General features: G+C 43.6%; 1 protein-coding gene across 6 annotated transcripts in view; it reads left to right on the top strand.

Annotated features, from left to right (window-relative positions):
• The window catches only part of LOC140731117 (endophilin-B2-like), a 114,828-nt gene extending 93,359 nt beyond the window's left edge, over positions 1-21,469 (top strand). For 2 of the 6 annotated variants that reach the window (XM_073052423.1, XM_073052420.1), the window contains 6 exons: positions 8,273-8,296; positions 12,888-12,977; positions 14,371-14,471; positions 15,484-15,498; positions 17,721-17,952; positions 20,283-21,469. In XM_073052423.1, coding sequence (XP_072908524.1) covers positions 8,273-8,296; positions 12,888-12,977; positions 14,371-14,471; positions 15,484-15,498; positions 17,721-17,952; positions 20,283-20,390 — 570 coding nt within the window. In that variant the 3' untranslated portion in view covers positions 20,391-21,469. The remainder of the gene's footprint in view (positions 1-8,272; positions 8,297-12,887; positions 12,978-14,370; positions 14,472-15,483; positions 15,499-17,720; positions 17,953-20,282) is intronic. The other 4 variants (XM_073052424.1, XM_073052422.1, XM_073052421.1 and 1 more) reach the window with 3 other exon arrangements.
• The last annotated feature ends 1,780 nt before the right edge of the window (positions 21,470-23,249 follow it).

Raw genomic sequence — 23,249 nt, 5'->3', positions numbered from 1 at the left:
ATGGCAACATCACTTTCAGGCCGTGGGTATCATTGGCAAGATTGTTAACCAATCGCTTGCTGCCCTCGAGAAGGTGCGGGCGGTGCTGTGAAAACTGGAGCAGTGAAAGTACACCCACGATGCTGCTGGGTAGGGAGCTCCAGTACCGAGACCCAAGGATAGCAGGGGATTGTTAACGTAGTCCCAAGTCAGGGTAGTGTGCAACTTGGCGATAGCTTGAAAGTTTCCACTTTCTTGCTGTCCTTGTTTCCCCAGGTTGTTATCAAACCCTTGAAAGGACTTGTCATATGCTAAAGATGAATTTTTGATTTCCCAGTCTACCTCACCACAGCCCTTGGACTTTATTTGTTCATCTGCGCTGCAATTTCTCTGTAGCTGCAACAGTGCATCCTATACTCTGTTTTTTTTTAAACTACTCTACGTCAAATGGCTTCATCTGCCTGGATGGCACGCAGGTAAGGTTTATCTCCGCGTCTCTGTACGGGGTGACCAAAGGAAACCAATAAAAATGTCAGGTGTTTCGTTCAGGCAAGTGAAGGACACTTCATTGTGGATGGTGGCAAGACTTCTGGGTGGTCAGGAGTGTGAATCATTCAAACAAAATGTCTTGCCTCTAAGTTATCCTTGTTTTTGCATCTGAAGAAGTGAACTTTCGCTTTAGGATATTAATGATCAAGAATTCGGTGACGTTACGCCCATGAATGTCGAGGGAGGATGACTGGACTCTGTCTCATTTTCCATGGCCTTTGTGTGATTGTACGTTACTTCCCAGTTAGACCGACACTTTGCTCAGCTCTTACTGCATACAGATGTAGTTTACTTCATTATCTGAAGAGCTGAGAATGAGATTGACCATTGTGCAGTGATCACCAAACATCCCCACTTCTGAGCGTACTTTTAACTTATTATTTATTGAGATACAGCACAGAACAAGACCTTCTGGTCTTTCGAGCCGTGCTACCCAGCAACCTTTGATTTAACCCTAGCCTAATCTCAGGACAATTTACGATGACCAATTAACCTACCAGCCGACATGCCTTTGGTATGTGGGAGGAAAACGGAGCACCAGACTCCTTACAGGTAGCTGTATGAAGTGAAGATTATTATTGTAATTGAAAATGGTCGCATCCAGCACTCTACCCGAGAAAGACCACTTGGCAATGTTGTCTAGCGACCGGAGTCACCTTCACTTGCGCCTGAAATGTTAACTCTGGTTCCCTCTGCACAGATGCTGCCTGACTTGCTGCGTATTTACAGCATTCTCTGTTTTTAATTCAGATTTCCAACCCTGTGCTTTTGTTGTGATTTGATTGCTTTTGGTCCCCTGCCTTCATGGTAGTGGCCAAGCAAGAGCATGCTGAGCGCAAAGCCACAGGCTTTGGACTCTTGTGTTTCCATGGATACCTAGATTTGAGTTGCTACATTTGTCTAAAATAAAGACAGACAATTCCGGAAATACTCAGCAGATCAGTCTTCGTAGGAAGAGAAACAAAGTTAATGTTTCAGATGGAAATCCATTCTGTTGTTTTGCATCTACCCCATGATGGTAGCATCACAGAATATGGGGATCAGCATCTTCAGTGTGAAGGTGGGACTTTACAAAAGTTGTATGGTCGTCACTTCTAGTTTTCCATGGACACGCCGGTAAATTATTGTGGACAATGTCAAGTACGTTCAACTCTTGCCACTTCTAATGAATCCAGCCAGCAGTTAACTACTTTGGCACTTCCTTGGCGAGCGTGCTACTAAGCCGATCATGGTTGCTTGCCCGCTGGCATTTAGGGCAGCAATGATGGTTCTTCATCTCTGTCTGTCCTTGGCCATCTTCTCTATTGTGCCCCAGGAATGGTTGAGGGTCCTCATTTATGCCTCTACGGTATGGCACCAAGTTGTCTCTGGTCTCCCGCGTTTCCTCCCCCCTTCAGCAGTCCAATGAAGTGCTATCTTGATGATGGGGTTGGCCTCTCTTCTCATCACGAGCTCAATTCATTTCCAATGTTTCCTCTTGATTGTGGCAATGTCCTCTTGATGACACTGTAGGAGTAGGGCGAAGTTGGAGATCTTTCTTGGCCAGGAAGTATGGAGCATCTCTTCCGGAGGCTCATAGGGTAGAATGATGGTAGGTTGGCAAGGTGAGCCAATGATGGGATTGGGCAGAAAGTGCACGTGTGTCCTTGCTGGGCTCTGCTTCTTCCAAGTGATAGTCGTCACAGAGAGGGTACGAGAGAGGGCAGGAGGTGGGTATCACCCACTGGAAACTTTTCAGTTGATGACCAGTGGCTTGACTGGCATCCATTTCTTCGCTGTGAACGCTTGCTTGCTGCTCTGCACGATCTGCAGAATGCGTTGCAGGAACTTGCCTAGGTTGCACTATGCTCATGGGAATGCGATCAAATCACGGACTATCCCGACTCGGAAATGCATCAGTGACCCCTTATTCCTGCCACACCAGCAGCTCTGTAGCAGTACCTTCATCACGTGGACCGCAGTGCTTAGTCACTCCCACCATCTGGAGGCACGCTGGGGTTATCATTAAATTCCGCCTGCCATGGCTGGGCCCGAAACTCAGTCAACATCGAGGGTACCCATGGCCTCTTCCTTTTAACTGGTCACCATGGCAGCCTCACTTGTGGTGTGTCTCTGCTGCTGATGGAGCAGGATATGTCTATGGATGTAATTGTCTAGGTTAGTTGAGTACTCCTATGTCAAAATGATGCTCAGCTGGTCTGAGAGGGAGCTCAGGCACGAGTGAGAAGGTCTGTGTGTGAATCAGGTTGACCACCCCCAAATCATGGCTGAATCCAACTGAGTGATCACTTTCAGCTGGGAGGTTAGCGGTCAGCTGCACTTCCGTGCTTTTCCCAAGTCCCATAATGTGTGTGGATCCAACCATTCTCCCTCATCCACTCATTCCCTTTGAGATCTGTGCATTTTCCTCATTATCCAGTGTTTAACAATGAGTCTGTTCTGATTAAAAAGCATCACCAATCCAATACCATATTTATTACATACCCACCTCTGTATTTGACCTGTTTAAAATCCCATTTATCCACCTCAACTGACAAATTTACACACAACTGCTGAACATTGAAAGAAATTCAGTATAAAAGGCGGCACAACCAGGGTTTGCAAGCTGGTGGCGAATCTGCAATTTGCTTCCCCAGCTTTGTGCTATTATAATCTTCAGCTGCCACTACCTACTCTATCACAGAATGAATATTGGAACCTGCTGTGTCCTATTCAGTCATCTTTTTTTGATTCTTTTCAGAGGGTATGTAATAAGTGACACTAATTTTACCCTCCAGCATTCACCCCCTTCAGCGTAGATTGATCTGCTGCTAACCCCATGATCATTCTGAGGGAAGTTGGATTTGTCTTGAGTCTTTTGAAGTGTGTGTTGTTGGAGGGAAAGCAAGCAGTGCCACTGAATAACAGAGAAAGGCTTTCTGACAATTCTGCTCATTAGAGTAACTCTTCACTGCAGTTCCTCAGTTTCCTACACTGCTGTCTTGTATTAATTTACATTTATATTCAGCCTTTAACACAAGAAAAGGTGCTGAGGCGTTCCAGAGATGTGCAATCAAAGAAAATTGGAGACTTCAGCAAAGAAGATGACTGGGAAGGCACAGTTGACGGAGTGGTTGGTTTAGGGAAGATTCCTGTAGGGTACTAAGGTGAAAGATAGTTAATACAAGGAAATCCCAGGGCTTGTGGGTGTTGATGCGTGAAGACAGCAGAGCAAAAGGCACATGGGATCAATAGGAGGCTGGCTGTGAAAGAATACAGAACTGAGGGCTGGAGGAGGTTTCAGAAGGCCCAGGCCCTTGGAGAAATTGTAAAATGTGAAGGAGAATTTTTAATCTGGGGCATTACATTTTATAAGAATAATAAGTGGAGCTAATCTCACAGACCTGGGGGAATAAGGTGCTAAATCATTAAGGAGAAATGTTTTATATTGTTTGATTTCATACCTCTGGAGTACCTTAGGATCTTTATCATGTTAAAGGCACAATATACTGTAAATGCTTGTTATTGGCATTGTAGATTCTGCTATCCTCCGGATATTTATGTACGTGTCCCATTTTATAGCGTACTTCTATTTGCAATTAGTTAATATAATTTTATATTTAATCATTGAAGCTGACGATTTTTGTTTCCTGATTTTTTTTTTTGATGTAGTAGTCTTAAGGCAAATTCAACTTGAAATTTAACTAAACCAGTTAAAGCCTACATCACTGGAAGAAAAGAAAACGTATTGTAGAACTCCACACAGAACGTCTCAAAGTTGCCCATTGACTAAACTCTGATAAATTTCCAAGTGGGATTCCTTGAGCAGCAATTCTTCAACAAAGCCAGCATCCTTGTGTTTCCTATCTCCTTCTCTGGTGCAGTGCTCTCCATCTGTCTGGAGTCCTGTCCGGTCCTGTCCTGGGGGAGGTGCACATGTGAAAATTTCTCCATCTCTATTGGTTCACAGCATGTGTTTCCCCATCTGTGGGGTATTTCTGTGTTGCTGAACGCACTATATTCTGTTCTGATTCTACCCAAAATCACTCCAGCTTCTTTCCTCCAACTTCTGATGATTGATTGTGGATCATTAGGTCTGAGATTCTGAATTCAAAGCTGGTTATAATCTATGCATTCCACTATTTAAGGAAGGATATCTGATCCATTTGGGAAGAGGGAGATTGGGGTCATTTTGGGGAATCTGACCATCTCTGGGGGAACGGTACAGGGTCTAGGGGAGGGGAGCGGGGTAGGTGGAGGCAAGGGAATTTTGCCTGGAAATGATGTGATGGAAGTGGTGAGGGATCAAAATAGAACAACCTATCTCTAGGTAAATGGAGTGTGAGAAGTTTCAGAGAACTGGGGTGGGTGGGAAGAGATGTAAACACCACAATGATCCTAAGATGAATGGGCTTTGGGGGATCGTCTTCCCAGGGATGTGGGAATTTCGGTATGTGGTAATGTGGTAATTTTGCCGTTCACCTCCAAAGAGAAGGGGGGGAAAGGACTTTTCACTTCTAGGAAAAAGGCAGATCCTCTCCATAAATGAGGTAGGAGGGAGCAAATGTGACTTTGGCTTTTAGTACCAACTTTTGAGTTGGATTGTGTCTAATTTTTAAACCTCAGACATAGTTCTGAATCTCATGTTACCAATATGAAGGCCCACCTGAACTGGCTCTGTGGAAATCCAACATTCAGCTTTCTGAACTCCACGTCACCAGTACAATGTGTGATGTTTGAATTACCCCAGCCTTTCCTCTCTTACCCTGCCTTGTTTGAAATTTTCCTCCTGTCATCTGAAAGTTGACAAAGTAGGGGGGAAGGTGAAGATCAGGTCTCATTTAATCTTTTCTAACCAGGAGGATTCATCTTTATCTATCTGAGGTCATTCTTGGGATATATGATCAAGATAGTGATTAAAACCTGCTGGTACTGTCACCACTCCATTGAGAGGGAGTTAGCTAGTGAAATTAATTGGTCATGCTTTGTAGTAAAAGATTGGAGTCAGGTATGTGAGTAGGGTATGTGAGGAATAGAAGATTAACAACATGGTCCTGAAGCCCAATCCTTCAAGAAAAATGTTCTTTATTGAAGAGCCAGTGATTTTCACATTGCTTAATCTAGTCTTTTAGCTTAGAAGAAAATTTATAATCCAGTATTTAGGTGTTATTGTGCTACTTGTTTCATGATGTTTCAGATTGCATGAAGCTGTCAAAAGAACTGATAGTGAAGAGCACTAGTTGTAAATTCTTCAGTCCATCAGGAATACACCCTGCTGGAGGAGGTCTTTCCATATGGGGTTTATCATCTCTCCGGTTCTCGGAATCTTTAACATTTGCTGTTTAAATGTGAATTCAAGCAAAGGAGCTCATTGGTTTTCCAAGCCCCACAAGTGAAATCGGCAAATCAACTAGGGTTTAAAACTTGTTTCCTTCTTTCCGATCCACAACCTAGAGAGTCAGTAATCAGTGAGGAAGGGGTCCCAGACTATAGTGACTTGTGCTTGAGAGTTGCAGGGTTTTAACTTGAGCAGTCTTGAGGCTCCCATTCCCTGCCCTGCCAATGAGCACCCTGGCTTTCTCGACTTGGCTGAGTGGATTGCCTTCATTTGGTGGGGCTAGAGGTGCATCCAAATCAGGTGAACAGAATCCATCGCGTATACTGTATCTGGGCCGGCTCCACAAAAAAACTGTGAGATATCCTGGAATCTTGGACACCAATAATACGTTTCCATGATGACATGTCAGAACTGACTCACGGCAAAAGAAATCAAGTTATTATTGTTGGAGTCCAAGTTGTTATTATTGGTGGCTAAGTACCCTTTGTATCGTATGTGATAACAATTCTATTCCCAGAGGGACTATGCCAATAAACTGTCAACGGCCAGCATTGGTGGATTTGAAAAATAACATCACAAGTATCACATAGTGTGAGATTTTGACCTTAATAGTGCAGCAGACTTCCTTCTTTACTGGCAAAAATTAATATAGCACACTCTGACTATCTGCTGTGCATAAATCCCAGTGATTCACTAGGATCCCGTACCCATTCTCCATTTAAACTGTCAACATGTGCAAGGTGATGCATTTTAAGATGTCAAATAAGGGTAAGATAGATATAACTAATGGCAGATCACTGAAGAATATTGAGTGACCTTGGCGTTTAACGCCATAGTTCCTTGAAAGTTACAACACCGATAAAAAGGGTGGTGACAAAGGCATTTGGCATCCCCAATTTCATAGGTTGGAGTATGTTAAAACAAAACTGGGGCATTGTGTTGCAATTTTACAAAACACCAGTTAGACAGCACTTGTAATATCGGGTTCGGTCCTGGTAGCTACATTATAGGAAGGATACGGTTGTGCTAGAGAAAGTGCAGAGGAGATTTACAGAATGATATTGTTGGATTGGAGAACTTGAGTTTTAAGGAGAGATTACATATTTTCCCTGGAGCGAAGAGGGCTGAGGAGTGATCTGAAGGGGTGAAATAAAATTCTGAGGCCTGAGAGAGTATGAAGGTAACTGATAGGACTCTCTCCAGTGGCAGCACATGAAGAACAAGAGGGCACAGTTTTAAGGCGAGGGAAAGGAGTGTCAAAGAGGATGTGAGGGAAAAGGTTTTTTAATATAGTCACTAATATGTAGATGCACAGCAACAGGATGTGGTAGAATCAGATACAAGTTCTATGTGGAAGAGGCATTTAAACAAGCACATACACAGCAAAGCTTGAGAGGATACAGACATAATGCAGACAATAGGATTAGTGTAGACAGGTCAGTGTGAATGCGCTGGGCTGAATGGCCTCTTTCTGTACTATCTAATTCTAAAACTCACTGGAGATTTATTTCCACCATTTCTTTTAAACTTGCCTGGTTCAGCGTTTTAATTTTTTTTAAAATTGTAATTGAATTAAGCAAAGTGAATTCAAAATGTGTTGGGTATTATATGCACAACATCCAGTAGTCTGAAACTTCTGCCTGTCTGATTCTGCCAAAGAGCTGAGGCTGTGGGATTATCAGTAGTACTGCTGGAGGGAGGTGAATTTTACCACTATCATACTAGCGTACCCAATCACCAGAGCATCGATTTGCTGATTACTTCATCCTAATCTGTAAATTGTAGCTCGACCACTGTTCAGTACCACATTTTCCAAACCTTCCATTAAACTTCAGGCTATTTGTGATTTGCTGATCCTTGATTCAATTACAGTGTCTGTTAGCTTGAATTATACCTTTACTGTTTCTCTCATGCTTGTCTCCCTCTTGGAAAAACTACCTTGCACCCAAATGTAAGACAGTATTGATTTGTTACTGTGTAGTAAAGACCAATACTGCATAGTCCTGTACAATGATAAACCTGATAAGACGATAAATAACAGAATAAGGCCATTCGGCCCATTGAGTCAGCTCTGCCCCTTCATCATGGCTGATCTATTTCCCTCTCAACCCCATTCTCCTGCCTTCTCCCCGTAACCTTTCACACCCTGACCCATCCAGAGGTGTGCGTTACCAGGGCTTGCTATTTTTGCCTTGTTGTTTATTTGATGTAAATTCTCAGCCAGGGTCCGTAATCCACACTAGACCATCAGCAATGAAGGCCCTGTTGTCCACAGTTCAAATATGTTTTCTGTTCTTCTGCATGCTTGTGTTTGTGTGTTGTGTTATCACCGTAGCCTAACCATGGCTTACATTGAGCATCAGTAATGATGAGATCCTTCTAGTGTCAAACACTCATCTCCTTTCTTGTTGCTGTGTGGACTTGCAGCTCTGGAGTGAGGAGGTGACGAAAGTGAGTATTCAAAACCCATGGAGAAATGACATAGGCACTGGAGAAACTAAGCTATGGTCACTTGGTGATTAATATTGGGGGAATAATAAAGTATTATTAAAAGGTGTTTTACAAGTGAGTGCCTCCCAATCAATCATTACTAAACTTGCATTGCTTCTATAAACCTCAGATCAAAGTGTGAATCTTCATATTGATCCCCATCTGTTCCCACTTCCAGTCTGGGAGTTGATTGACAAGTTGGTTCAAGCAGAGGTGAAGTACTGTAGGTTCCTGTCCCTTGTGATACCACCCGCCCCTGGGTATTAATGGCCAATGTCAGCTGGTAAAGAGATTTTGGTCAGAAGAGGGAGGTTGATCGTTCAAAGGGACAGGGAGTAACGAGAGTGATCTGATATTGCTGTTTGCATTTCACGCCCTTGATGTTGTGGCTGGGATCTCACTTAATGACGTGATATTCTGGGACATGTCTCAACTCTTTGCAATTTTACCCCGACACCTCCAGGAAACAAATGCCCTACAGAAGGAGAAAATATCTGTGATGATGGGGATTAAGGACATCCACCCAGTTATGCAAATGGTAAAGGGCAAGAGCGCCTTAACCCGGTGTATCACAGCTAGATCATTCCCAATCCATAAATCCACATAGTGGAGCAATGGGGGGGAGTGAGATGTCCAAAATCACTGGCAAAAAGTAGGAAGTTTATATTCTTGGAAGTGGGACCTGATAGTGAAATCTCTCAGCTCTATACAGTAAAGCACCTTACACCCAATATTAATGAAATCAGAGAAACCCTGATTCTGTGTGAAAATCCAATGATGTCTGGTTTTCTACATTACTTGTAAATGTTTGTTGAAATTTAAGTGAATGGCTGCAGGACGTAGCACTTAGGGGTTGTGACGATGCTATCTGCCACGGCGTTGAGCAGTTTGCTCTGAATTTACCATGTGACCCATGCTCTAGGTTCTCCATGTCTGTTGGGGTGGGTGGAGGCTAATGATGAATTAAAGCTGCAATATATAGAACACACTCATGCAACCCCTCGGAATGATGGGAAATTTGGTCGGCATGGATCATTTGGGTCAAAAGGCCTGTTTCTGTAAAGCCAAACTCTTCATCACATTTGGAAAATTTTGATCCTTTTCCGTACTGCAAGAGTTTTCACTCAGCTGAATGGGATCCTGATTAACCCAAAACCCAGAAGGCGTGTCTGAAAGATGCTTGCATTTGTGTGCTTCTAGCAACCGTCAACGTTGGGTTAGGGAAACAAATCATCTTTACATTCAAAGGCAAATTGTATTCTTTACATCGAAGGCATTAATGAATCCTATTTTCTAGTGTAAGTATATTGCAGCTTTGGCAACTGATGGATTTCCTTGGTATTGTTTAAAATCTTAAAAATTGTGGCAATATCTTTGATAATTTGATTGATTAACCATGCATGGAATTAAGATTGCTCGAGGAAATGAAGGGTATTTGTGAATTTGATGGGTCCAATACTGATGATTTAGACGGATACCCAATGTCGTCAGTCTGATCTGGTTTCTCCTGTCCAACCCTCACAAACAGAATACCCACAGCTAGCTCCACCTTGTGTTCATTTAACCCACATAACAAATTCAAAGGATAGCTGGATTTTGGTACTGCTCTTTCATTTTCTAACATCTTATTCGTGTTCTGCTTTAATATCACTTCTGATTTTGGGGGTGGTGGGAATCATTTTAAACAAAATCCAGTCTATGATGGTATTTGTACGCACATTTTTCATAGTTTCATGTCGACGTCGACATGCTTGTAATGGCTCAGAGAAATAAAGATACTTGCACCCCAATTTTGTCCTCTGTGCTGAGAATGCGATCAATGTCTTCAACCACAGGGAGAATTTTCTATCTTTGAGGCTCTTGCATGTATAGATTTGCAGCCCACATCAGCCAGACTTGGCTTGGCTGCCTGTTGTTTAATATTGGCAAACATTGGTGTGAGTTTGCTTTGGGTGTGGTGGACTTGGAACACAGGTATGGATCATTGGTGATCATTTTGGGAAGTATCAGTGCTTTGTCTCTGAATGACTAATGACATTTCTTCCTCAGTATAGAGCGGCTACACTAACCTTTTGGTTGTACATTTTAAGATGAACATCTTTTTTATAGGCACATTGAGTTGCTCATTAATACTTGCTTTCATTGAGTTAACTAGTCAGTAAACATGACTGTAGAGCCATCTGGGATGGAAACGTGATCAATACAGAGGCTGCTGTGATCATTGACACCAGCGAGGTTACCGACATGACAGAGCTGCTCACCCTCACGTAAAGCTGATGGGCAGGGCAAAGGGGCTTACCTACAAACTAGCCTGTGTTTCTTCTTGAGTATCGTGACTTCTAGGTTTGAAAGTGACCTTGTTCCTTACGCTTTGTCCTTTAAGTTGATGCAGGGAATTCTTAAGCCTTAAAAGAGAAGGGTCGGAGGAATCCAACCCCAAGTTCAAGTTCAGTGTGTCCTCACTGGAAGGCGTAACTCTTTAGCAGACCACTCACTTCAAACATCAAGGCACGTGGACATCGTACAATGTAGATGGGTCCCCCGATTCACTTAGCAAGCTAATAACGTTGCTAACTATGCAGTGGACCATGTCACCAAAACCTCACTGCTGTTTTTCTGACTTTTTAATTTTCAGTCAAATAGTGAGTAGCAGATAGTTACACATTTAATAGGTTTCGATGGGTACATTTAATGTCGGAGAAACGTATACAGTATACATTCTGAAATTCTTTTTCTTCACAAACATCTATGAAAACAGAGGAGTACCCCAAGGAATGAATCTTTAGAACCCCAAAGCACCCCCCCCCAGCTCCTCCCTCCCACATAAGCAGCAGCAAAGCAACGACCTCCCTCCCCCCACCAGCAAAAAAGCATCAGCACCCCCCATCGAGTACTCAAGCGTGCAGCAAAGCACCAATAAAGACACAGACTTGCAGTACCCCAAAGACGACTTGTTCACCCGGTAATTCAACATACCACAGGCTCTCTCTCTCTCTCTCTCTCTCTCCATAATGAGGGGAAAAGAGGTGTCTCCGTTTCACAGCGAGAGGGGAGACATAACAAAACAACTCGCTGATTTATGATGTTGAAAGTCTGTTGTGTCACTTTTTCCGAGCTCTGTGCCCTGAGAACTCGGGTCTCTGGATGCACAACCCCCAGCAGCCGAACTGTTTCTCCTGCTGTTCCATGTTCTCTCGCAATGCCTCAGTCAGGGGCACCGGCCTTGAGCCAGCCCGTCTCCAGAGCCACGAAAATCCGGCTCCCTGAAGGCGCACTGGTCTCCCAGGCCACGTCCGTGGGGTATCAAAAAGCGGCCGGTTGTGAGGCCCTGAGAGCGGGACCCATTCCCGTAAAGAACCAAAATCAGAGTGTAACTCCAGGTCGGGGTCTTCAAAAGAACCTTGAAAAGGAAAAATAGAGATATCAAAGATAGAAATAGAGTTGTTTCTGAAGATGCAAGCAAGGGAGTCGCTGCTTAGTGCCATCTTGACTTTACTCTGCTCTCCGATAGTGGATGAAATTGATTTTTGTCACTGTGTCGGGGTGCACTCCTCTTTCGCTGGCCCTTGTGGTGTCAGTCAATTCACCGTGCTGTTCCCCTTGGTCTCCAGGTCATGAACTGTTGCCACAGCCATCAAGCTCTGTGTTTGTCCATTCCCAATTCGAAAACCATGCTCGTAATTCAGTTCTTTTTTTTTTCCCCATGCTGTTCATTTTGTGCACAACCATTTCTGTGTTTAACCCTCTGCGAGAAACTACCTTCAAGGTGGTCCAATGCATTCAGAAACCATCTGCCGTAGAATCCACGGGCGTTCAACTGGTTTATCATATTGAGTGGGAAATTAAAGTAAAAATACTTTAATAATGCACAAAAAGTGGTCTTTTAATTGTATTTGCAATGAGTTGTTTAATTTAGTCACAGTTACACCAAGTCAGTTGGCCACCTTGAGGTCATAAAGACTAACAGGTCATTAAATGAGTAGCAGGAGTTGAGAGCATGAATGCTGGTGCGGAAACTCTCTATAACTTTTATAGAGTGTTGGCCTACCCCTAGCGCTCTGTTTTGCACTGCCCCAATATGCCGTGTGCTCTTCTGACATACCGACAGTGTTTTTCTAGGCATTTATACAGGTTTAAATGTCTTCATGGTTCTTCTGGAAGAATCTGGCATTGAAAGCTGTATACACCTGTAACCATTTTCAAACCATTTCTGACGGACAAGTTAAGGCAGCAGCCAATAAAATTTCCATTGACGTAGGTAGATGACATCAGCTGGCCTCCCAGAACCAATTGTTTCTGAGGACCTCCTGTTTGGGAATTGCCAGGTCCCGGTGACTGAGTTGCTGGTGGTTCATTCATCTAAAACACAGGGCAGATGACTGCACAAAGCAACCTGGACAAAGGTATAAGTGAAGATGTAAACCAGTGCTGGTTTGTATTGGGCTGTTACAGATCGTTGCTGTGTTAATGTGTGACTTTGTTCGGGTTTCACCTTCTCCTCCTCCCCTACCCCTGCCCCCCCCCCACACAACCCCAACCTTTCTATTTGCAGGCAGAGCAGGAGCTGCGAGTGGCACAGACAGAGTTCGACCGGCAAGCTGAGGTCACCCGGCTACTACTGGAAGGCATCAGCAGTACACATGTATGTTGTGAATGGAACGAGACGGTTCTGTTATTGCCTGGCTCAGCTTGTCACAATACTCTGTACCATATGGAATGATTCCTGTCAAATTCTCAATTAGTTTTTGTTGTTGAAGAGTTGTCTTAAATAAGTGGCTGTCCTGATTAAGCGATGAACCAATTAACTGGAATCCCCTATTTGTTTTTTTCTGTGCTTTGTTACAAATCTAATATTAAGCATAATAGACCATCCAGCCAATCAAAGCTCTTTGCAGACCCCAGTTGTAAAGCACAGAAACAGGTACTTCCGCCCATCTTGTCTGCACTGACCATCAAGCAGCCATCTAATTTCTTACTCTTATATGCCCGTCATTGGCCCTACACACATACCCCAAGCCCGAATCTCCAGTCACCCACCTGCACTAGGGGTAACTGACAGTAGTCAACAGACCTACTACCAATCAGCACACTTGAAGAATATGGAAAGCAACAGGAGATGCTCAGATGGGTACAGGAGATGCTTTCCGACTCCGTGCAGACAGCATTCATATTTCAAGAACGAATCTGGATCAGTGGAACAGTGAAGGAGCAGCATTACCTCCTGCACCATTGTGGCGCCCCGTCTAATTAGAACCCTTGCTCCTTTCTCATGGCTTGGGAACTTTCTTCCCCTTTTTTTTTCTTTTGCAAGTATGTGAATGTACAGTTTCCTTCTGCTTGTCACTCCTGAATCTACATTACAGCGGTTCCCTTGGTTTGCTGCAGTTGTTGAGGAGGGTTTAAACTGATTTGACGGAAGAATGAGAGACAGAGAGGTGGGTCAGAGGATGGAGTAGTTGGTGAAAAGGTAAATGCGACACACAGTGTGAGGAAGGATAGACAGTAGACAGAGCATCCATGGAGTCCATTGGATGGGATGATTCTTGCCTAAGGCAAGAAGTATTGGGAACGAGGGTGATGAGCACAGAGCATGGATCTGTACATGGCATTATGACACTGACCATCCGGGAGGGAAGCGGTTGTTCAATCTCGGAGTAGGTTAAAGCGTTGACACAACATTGTGGCCGAAAGGCCTGTGGTGTCCTATGTTCTGTAATCTTAGTTCCTTGGCTTTCCTCTGAGTGAGCATCATTTCAGCCAGTTAATTATTAGTTTTGAAATTCTAACAGAAAGCAGGAGAAAATGTATTCTCCATTAGGTCTGTTCCCCTTTCACTTCTGGATTCATTCAGATACTACCCTGTCGCAACACCGCACGGAAAGATTATGTTGTTCTTGCACAGTTTAGTCCGCCAGCTAATGAATGATGTTTCAAATGAGGGCAGACTGAATAGAAAGTGATGCTCATTTGAATAATTCAAGCCTGCAAATCGTAATTTTTTTTTTAAAAAACAGTTGAAATCTCTCTTTTCACAGACCAACCACCTCCGCTGCCTGCATGAGTTTGTGGAGGCTCAGGCGACGTATTACGCCCAGTGTTACCAGTATACGATGGACCTGCAGAAATTGCTGGGCAGGTAAGGGGCAGCGGATGCCGCAAGTGAAGATATATTCAGCCTAGTTTCTCTCAAACTCCACTCGAGGGTAGCGCATATGGACTCTCAGCATGCTGTTGTTTAGGATCAGTTTGCCCGCAACCGTCCAGCTCGCTTTTTATAACGATGTGCTCATGGTTTGTAGATGTTTCCTCTCTCATCCTCATTGAAAAGAGAAAACCTCTAGCCCACCCAAGTGAGCTCATCCTCATTTGCCCATTTGTTTGTGGTCTGCTGCTGTAGCTCACCACTTGAAGGTTCGACATGTTGTGCATTCAGAGATGCTCTTCTGCACACCACTGTTGTAACACGTGGTTATTTGAGTTACTGCCGCCTTCCTGTCAGCTTGACCCAGTCTGGACATTCTCCTCCGACCTCTTTCATTGATCCGGCATTTTCTCTCACAGAACTGACACTCTCTGAATGGTTTTTTTGCACCATTCTCTGTAAACTCTAGAGACTGTTGTGTGTGAAAATCCCAGGAGGTCAGCTGTTTCTGAGATACTCAAACCACCCCGTCTGGCACCAACAATCATTCCACGGTCAAAGTCACTTAGACCACATTTCTTCCCCATTCTGATGTTTGGCCTGAACAGCAACTGAACCTCTTGACCACGTCTGCGTGCTTTTATGCATTGAGTTGCTGCCACATGATTGGCTGATTAGACATTTGCATTAATGAACAGAAGTATCTAATAAAGTGGCCATTGAGTGTACATTTTTTAAAATCTATCTCTGACCTGAGTGCCTCTATTTGTGTAAGTCGTACTTGAATCAGAAGGAAGATGATGAAGTGATTGTTAACACCAAATGGTTCATGGCCCAGTCCCCTGCAAGAGAGTTTGAACGCAGCTGATTTTACATACCATTTTGATCCCAAACTAGTATTATTGATTGGCAACCCTAAGCTGCATCTCGGTGGTGACCTCTGAAAGAAGGTGGATCCTTAACTATTTTTATAACCTCTTTATAAATTTTCATTCCATGCTTTCAGCTCCAATGGAGAAATGTAAGTATAAATCTTGGATTTATGACATTAATGCTGAGCCTGTGAACACTCCTGTTTATGGTAATAAAGAGTAGTTTCTGCAGCTCCTTTATTCTCTGTCATCCCTGCCTTCCCACCTACCACAGCATTAAAACCATCAATCCCACGCCCTTACCTGAAGGAAGGTGCCTGCCAGGAAATTAAAAACCATGTGTATTGGCCTAGACTTTGAGGCAAGTTGATCCATGTGATCATTCTGATTTACAGGTCTTGTCTAATAGTTTATCGTAGATAGGGCTGTTGTCCCCTCAAGGACTGGTTCAAATGTGCAGAAATTGGAAGATTATCTCCTAGAAGCCACTGCAATGAAAAAAGAATTATCAAAGCATTCAAAATTTGTCTCCCATCTTCACTGAATACCTTTTGTTAGTCAAGAAATGTTGTAAATTGGAGGTTGGGGGTAAGTTTTATTTGACGGTTGGAAGTCACTCTAGATGAATGCATTCAATCAAAATTGGCCACCCAAGTTCCAAGTATTGCTGATATGTGGGTTGGGGAAGGGGTGCAATCTACGGGTGATTAGATTTAGCGTGCGGGTAACAGTGGTTCTTATACCCAGGGTCCTGTAGGTCAAGATCTTGGCTGTGGCTGTGTCCCTGGCCTCTCCACATTCATGAACCTACGGTTGTGCATGCTCCATTCTTGGTGTGACTAAAATCTCTGAGAGGAGATAAAAGTCACTATGCAAACTGCATCTCAATAGCTTAGCCGGCACCACAATTTGCATTGCTTTCAGCTATTGGTGGCCTGTGGTGGTCTGTCCCTTCCCTCACACTTCCCAGCACGTGACACCATCGTGCTGCCTGGACACGGCTGAAGTGCCATTGCTCTCTACCAGGACTTTGATTTGTCCCTGCCTGACGGGAGAAGAATTACAAAAGAATGCATGGGACTGTCTTAGGTCATCGTTAGTGCAAATTCAAAGTTATTAGCGTCAGCTCAGAAGGGATGGCCTGGGCTGGACAGAATCTGGGAGATTTAGAGTGAAGAATATTACAGAGTCAGTGGAAATGGGAAATATTTCAGGTCACCTGATACCTCTTTCCAGAAATGCACTGTTTTTCCTTCAGGTTTGTGTTTGAGGGCCATTGTAATGTGAATAAATACACCTGAGAGACAATGAAGCTAATGGATACAGGTGTTTTATTCAACAAAATGAGACTCTCTTTGTAGGAAGAGAGTGTCTCATTCAGCAGTGGATATTGGGCCTGTTCAACCCAATAATGCATGACATTTTATATGCTAAACATTAAAGGATAGTTCTATAGTTACAATGAATCTACAATGCTTCCTTTGAATTACATATACACCTCATTCTTTACACCCACACTCCAGATACCCATAATGAATGTTAATCAGCATTGTCTGGTTTTCAATTAACTGATGTCCACAGCTCCAGTAAACTTATTGTCCAGGGCTGCAATTTAAATTTGATCTACAATCCACATTCAGGTCTAAAGATTGCTTGCTGAAGTTAATATTTTGCTATACAGGTGTCTCTCTCCCCCCCCCCCCCCCCCCATAAAGGTAGAGCGTTCAGATGAAACCTTTCTTAAGCCGAAATGATGTAAAGCAAAGAACCATTAATTTATATGGGAAAAAATTTGTAAAAGTGAAAATCCTCTTTGTAATGCGAAAACAGGTTACTAATGTAGGTCTTTGGTAAAAGCAAAGTTGCGTAAAGTGGGAGACACCTGTATATGCTTAACTCCAGAATTCACCCTAACAAGGACTATGGTCAGGAAGCACCTTTTCACTCAGAGATGTAAAACATGAACTCTGTTCTCTTAAAGAAAAATGGAGCAGGCAGCAGCGAAAAATGTATATAAGTGCATAGAGTTATTGACTCTTTTAAAATAAAAGCTGTGTGCGTGTGCCGTCACAGTGAGGGAAAGAGTAATGATTTTTCTTCCTATTGCACTGGGAGGGAATTACGAAATTGATTAATTCATCCTTAAACGTTGCCATCCTTGGCAGCCAGTTGTAATTGGACCTTGTTATGTGATTAACCCGGATACCTGCATCCCTACCCACATTCAAGTGTATTTGGATACTGACGTATTTCACCAGTGATTGTTTTTCAATTACGTTGAAGGGATGTCTGTGCATTATTGAAAACTGCACTCCCTGATGTGCATTTCATGGTGGAACGATGGAGCTGACCGTGTCCTTGTTTATTTCAGGTTCTCTGGTGCGTTCGTGGGCAACGCAACCACGCAGGTTCCATCCAGCGGCGTCTCACCCTCTGCTGCAACGATTCCCGTGGTTCCGGCAGCAGCAGGACCCTGCAACCCATCAACGTCCTCGCTGACGTTCACTGAAGTTAGCCCCCCTTCCAGCGGGACGAGGAAGGCCCGTGTTCTCTACGATTACGATGCAGCTGACTCCTGTGAACTCGAGCTCCTCGCCGATGAGGTTAGTTCTGTTTATTTACAGATTCAGGACCTTCCGTCCCAACAAGCCGGCGCCACCCAGTTATACCCACGCGACCAACTAACCTTCTATCCCGTGCGTCTTTGGAGTGGGGGAGGAAACCTCAGCAGTCTCCATTAAGTGGTCCTCAGAGGACTTCTAGAGTCCATGACTATTATCTTTCCAAACAAGTGGACTGGGGATTTGTATTCAAGCTACCATTTCACGTCCATATGGCAGTGAAGATACCCATCAGTCACAGATGTGCGGAACATTGGATTAAGCTCGATCGTTTGCTTTGATTATCTTTTACCTTAAAGAACACAGATTTCTCCACCTTAGTTACTTGATAGCATTTCATCTTAAGAAGCAACATCCCAGTGTGTGTGTGTGTGTGTGTGTGTGTCTTTTAATTCTTAATCACTTGGGTTGATATTCCTCCAGGTTGATTTTTTTCTTTCCCTGAGAGAATAGGTTTAATTTGTGTTCCGATATCACTAGGGGAATCATATTATCTCTCCTCCAGCAAGTGGCTTTTCAATTGGTTTGTTTGCAGTGTAAATGGCTTTCCACAATAGTGTACCGTGGGTCAAAACAAGTCTTAGAGCTCTACGGAATGGGAACAGGCCTTTCAGCCCATTTAGTCTGTGCCAAACTAGTATTCTGCCTAATACTGTTGACCTGCACCTAGACCATTGCCCTCCCAACCATGTACTTGCATAATCTTCTCTTAAATGGTGCATTGGAACCCACTTCTGCTGGCAGATTAATCTACTTGTCACTTTTCAACTCTTTGGGCTGAAATCCTTCGGCAGGAAGGGTTTCGGGAGGAAGGTCCTGCTGAAGGGTTTCGGCACGAAACATCGACAGTACTCTTTTCCACAGATGCTGCCTGGCCTGCTGAGTTCCTCCAGCATTTTGTGTGTGTTGCTTGGATTTCCAGCATCTGCAGGTTTTCTCTTGTTTCTACTCATCACTTATTGTTTTATATTATTGCAAACTTAGAGAGCAAGGTGGCCAAATGTTTTAATTCCAATTCCCATTCCCGTTCTGCCATGTCGTTCCATGGCCTCCTCCTGTGCTTGGATGAGGCCACCTCAGGTTGGAGGAGCAACAACTTATATTCCATCTGGGTAGCCTCCAACCTGATCGCATAAATATCGATTTCTCCTTCTGGTTTTAAAATAAAATCCCTCCTCTCCCTCTGTTCTCCACTCTGGCTTTTTACCTCTTCTCACTTGCCTATCACTTCCCCCGGGTCCCCCCCTCCTTCCCTTTCTCCTATTATCCACTCTCCTCTCCTATCAGACTCCTCCTCCAGCCCTTGACCTTTCCCACCCACCTGCCTTCACCTATCACCCTCCAGCCAGCCTCCTTCCCCTCACCCTCCCCACTTTTTTATTTTGGCATCTTCTCTCCCCCCCCCACCCCCCCGCCCCAGTCCTGAAGAAGGGTCTCGGCCCAAAGGGTTGACTGCAGGTGTGCGCCGCTTAACGTCCATTCGGACAACGTCCGATCACGTATACGTCCATAGTCCCGATCGGAGAACGTGACGTAGTGGACGTAACCAATCTCGTGTATCGCGTGTCTCTTGAGTGTAGTAGCGTTATCTCTCTGTTTAATTTTCTTTCGAAAATATTACCGTTAAGTGCATCATGGCTTCCAAGCGCCTCCTGAAGTGGAACACTATGAGGAAGTTGAGAACAGTGATGTGGATGACCCTGATCCTCTTTGATAAATTGTGTGTGATATAGGCTAAGAAAGTGTTTACATAAAAGTTTAAAAAGTTTAAAAAAATTAACAAGTTTAAAATCAAATAAAAAATTATAGTATATGTATGTATTATAGTGTACAGTATACAGTTCTTGGCTGTTTAGTCAATACAAGTACACTACAGAACTCCATATAGGTTTGCTAAGTATATAATATGGCGTTTGCACAAAGTCCAAATCACAACGTCTAATTGCACAGAACATATCATGGACGTTAAGCACCGCATACCTGTATTCATTTCCATAGATGCTGCCTGACCTGCTGAGTTCCTCCCGCATTGTGTGTGTGTGTGTGTCATTGTGTGTCTGTGTGTGTGTGTGTGTGTGTTTGTCAGTGTGTGTGTGTGTGTGTGTGTTGCTTAGAAATAATTGGTGCTTGGATCAGCCTTCATATTAAAATCATATGATCTTATATCTCTGTTTCCATCAGGGCCCAGTCTATGTAAATATAATCACATAGTAATTAGATCTTGCGTAAAGTCCTCACAGTGCCAAAATGTTGGGATGTACTCCGTCATTAATGGGTTGATTTGATACCTCTCTCCACCTTTGAACCCCCAGCTCATCACAGTGTACAGTCTGCCTGGAATGGATTCCGATTGGCTGATGGGAGAGAAGGGCAACAAGAAAGGGAAGGTACCCGTCACTTACCTGGAGCTGCTGAACTAGAGTCCTGTCGCTGAGCTTCTGCCAGAACACACAGGGTTAACTGCGCCGACACTCACAAGTTGCATTCCACTTCACTCGCCCTCATTTACAACTCTTTTTTTTGGTAACTCCAGTTGCACCAGAACGCTTAAAAAGTGTGCAAATAGTTTATAATGTCACTTTTTAAATTATTTTGTTCCGATTTAAATTATTGCAGACGTGTATTAAAACGTTACATTTGAACCACGTGCTTGGGAAAGCCTGATGTAATTTTAAATGACATAGTGGACTTCTGCAGGAGCTTAATGGTTGCATGGTTTGTTCGAGAGGCTTTTGTAGTAGACACACTGAAGAATCCCTTAAAACAGGTTCACCCAGTTTGCAAGCCTCCATTCACTTATCTGGCCATATCACATAACGATTCACACCATCAAAGGGCCTTCAGGTAAGAGGTTTCTCCCAGCATGGGAGAAGGGAAAGTTGAGACTCCTGTGTACAATAATCTTCCAAACACAATAAACATGCACATGCCAGGAACATGATTTAAAGGTGGAATTTAAAATCCTGAGTGAGAAAATCTTTTCTTGCCGTTTAAACCCAGGGCTTGCCATGTTTTCAATGTTCATAATGGCTTGCAAGTGCACAGTATATAGGGTAGTGGGACATAACTTAAGGGACTGAGAAACTTAGTTATCTGTGTTTAAACTCAGCTGGATGTGACCGTACTGAATGCTGTTTCTCACTGTCCTATGTCCACTCCCCAGTCACAACAAATTTCAGAAGTAATTGTACTTAAAGCAAAAGTCATGATTTACTATCCAAGAATGGGATTAAATCAATTTAAATTTAAAGGAATTGAACAAGTAAAGGCATTGGAATTGTACTGCAGTATTTGTCCTCTTCCTGTCAGGTGTATCTCTCCTGTCACCTTCCTTGTGTAAATGTATAATGCAAGGTCCTGGTCGTGTGGTCATATCCGGGCTCATAATGTCTGCATCAGTATGTATCAACTCCTTCCACTTGATTTGGGTGTATTTGCTGCCTGTTAATGCTGTACTATACATAGTGGATGAACTTTATTAAAGCATTCCTTAACCAGACTCCCCTCCTGCAGATTTTCATTCCCAAGCATCTTGCTTCTATCGTGTTGCGTTGTAATAACACAAGCTACTTCAGAGTCATAGTTAACTGTGCTCAGTTTCTGATTTGTGAAAAGAAAGCAGCGGCAATTGTTTAAAGAAAGGTGAGGCTGTGGCTTGGTGAAGAAGCCATCACTTCACTAGTGCATATGGAGAGGGGTAGAGGAAGGAGCCAGTCACAGTCGGTAGACCAATCTGTACACTGGAATGGCAACTGTGACTCCTTCGTGAACTGTTTCAGTGTGTATAATTTAAATCAACCACATTCTTTTAAAATGACATCCGATTTATGGTAGGATAGTAGCTAGCACGGCACTTTACAATATAGACGGCCCCCGCGGGGTCCATTCCCACTGCTGCCTGGAAGGAGTTTGTATGTTCTCCCTGTGACTGTGTGGGTTTCCTCCGGGTGCTCTGGTTTCCTCCCACAGACAAAAGACATACTGGTTGGCAGGTTAATCGGTCATTGTAAAGTGCCCTGTGATTGGGCCCAGATTATATCAGGGGATTACTGGGTGTCGTGGCTGAAAGGGCCTATTCCACGCTGTATCTCAATGAGTACGAAGAAATCCTCAGTACTGGAGCAGTCCATTCAAATTGGCTGGTGTTCATGCTCAATTTCATCATCTCATTCATTAACCGATCTTTTCTATAAAATACATATCCATTGCTGAGTGTACCCATGCGTGCACACCAAACTCGATGCCTGATATTGCCAAAGGTTTTGAGCTGAAATGATTGGACCATGTTTAAATCTCAGTGGACCCCGAAAGGGGTTCTTCTCTTGAGACAGCTAGTGAAAGTAACATAGAAGCACAAGCCGGCCTTTTTAAAATATACAGATTTTATTTGTGTGTTTTCAGCTTCCACACAGAGGTTTACTGACTACAGTGGAAGTGTCCGTCCGGAAAGAGGCTCAAAGTTTTCAGTACACTTTTTCTGAGAACAGATCTGATTATTTTGTGATGACTGCCCTTCAGGAGGCGCTTCAGTGATGCAGTGGTGGTGATTTGGGAGAGCCAAAGATGAGGCAAAAAGGTCATGTTCTTTGCTTTTTGCCCTCCTTTCTCTGCTCTGTGCTCCACTGCCTTTGCCCAGCTGTGGTGAGAAGCTTGTGTACCCTGCAGAATTAGTGAGAGGAGCAGACACTGTGATCGTCCAGGCTTGGGTGTAAGACAAAAGGCCAGCAGCCCCATTTCGTAAAATAACAAAAGTTGTCATAGAAACTGGACAACTAATGACATGGCAGCCCCTGGCATTAAGTGCCAGTGGTGAAAGCTGAAACAAAGCCCTTGACAGGAAGCCCAAAGTGCTCGACTCCAGAACTTTCTGGAGCACATGGACAATGAAACCCAGATTTTTAGCTCCCGTCAGCAGAGACAGGATACTGCAGCTTCCATCTTGGGTGTTTGGGTGGGATTATGGAGTTAGAGGAAACCTCTACAGGCTGATGGAAGCACCACAAAATGGCTGACATCCTTTTGAAGAAGAGAGTGGTAGACACAAGTGAAAGACTATTGGTTGCATACTTTGAGAGCCAGATTAAAAGGAAAATTCAGTAATTTAGCCCAGACTCAGTGCAATGTTCTGACAAACATCTGTGGCAAGGAAACAGGTTAAATTCTCCCTCAGCCTATGTATATATGTGGAGAAAATACATACCTTACTTAACTATTAACATAGCAGCGCTGGTCATTGCATAATGGTAATGATGGAAAAACAGAGATAGGCTTGTTCATAT

Source organism: Hemitrygon akajei, chromosome 7, assembly GCF_048418815.1.
Source record: "Hemitrygon akajei chromosome 7, sHemAka1.3, whole genome shotgun sequence".
NCBI lineage: Eukaryota > Metazoa > Chordata > Chondrichthyes > Myliobatiformes > Dasyatidae > Hemitrygon > Hemitrygon akajei.
The sequence above is the reverse complement of the archived record's forward strand: the minus strand, read 5'-3'. Positions and strand labels throughout refer to the sequence as shown.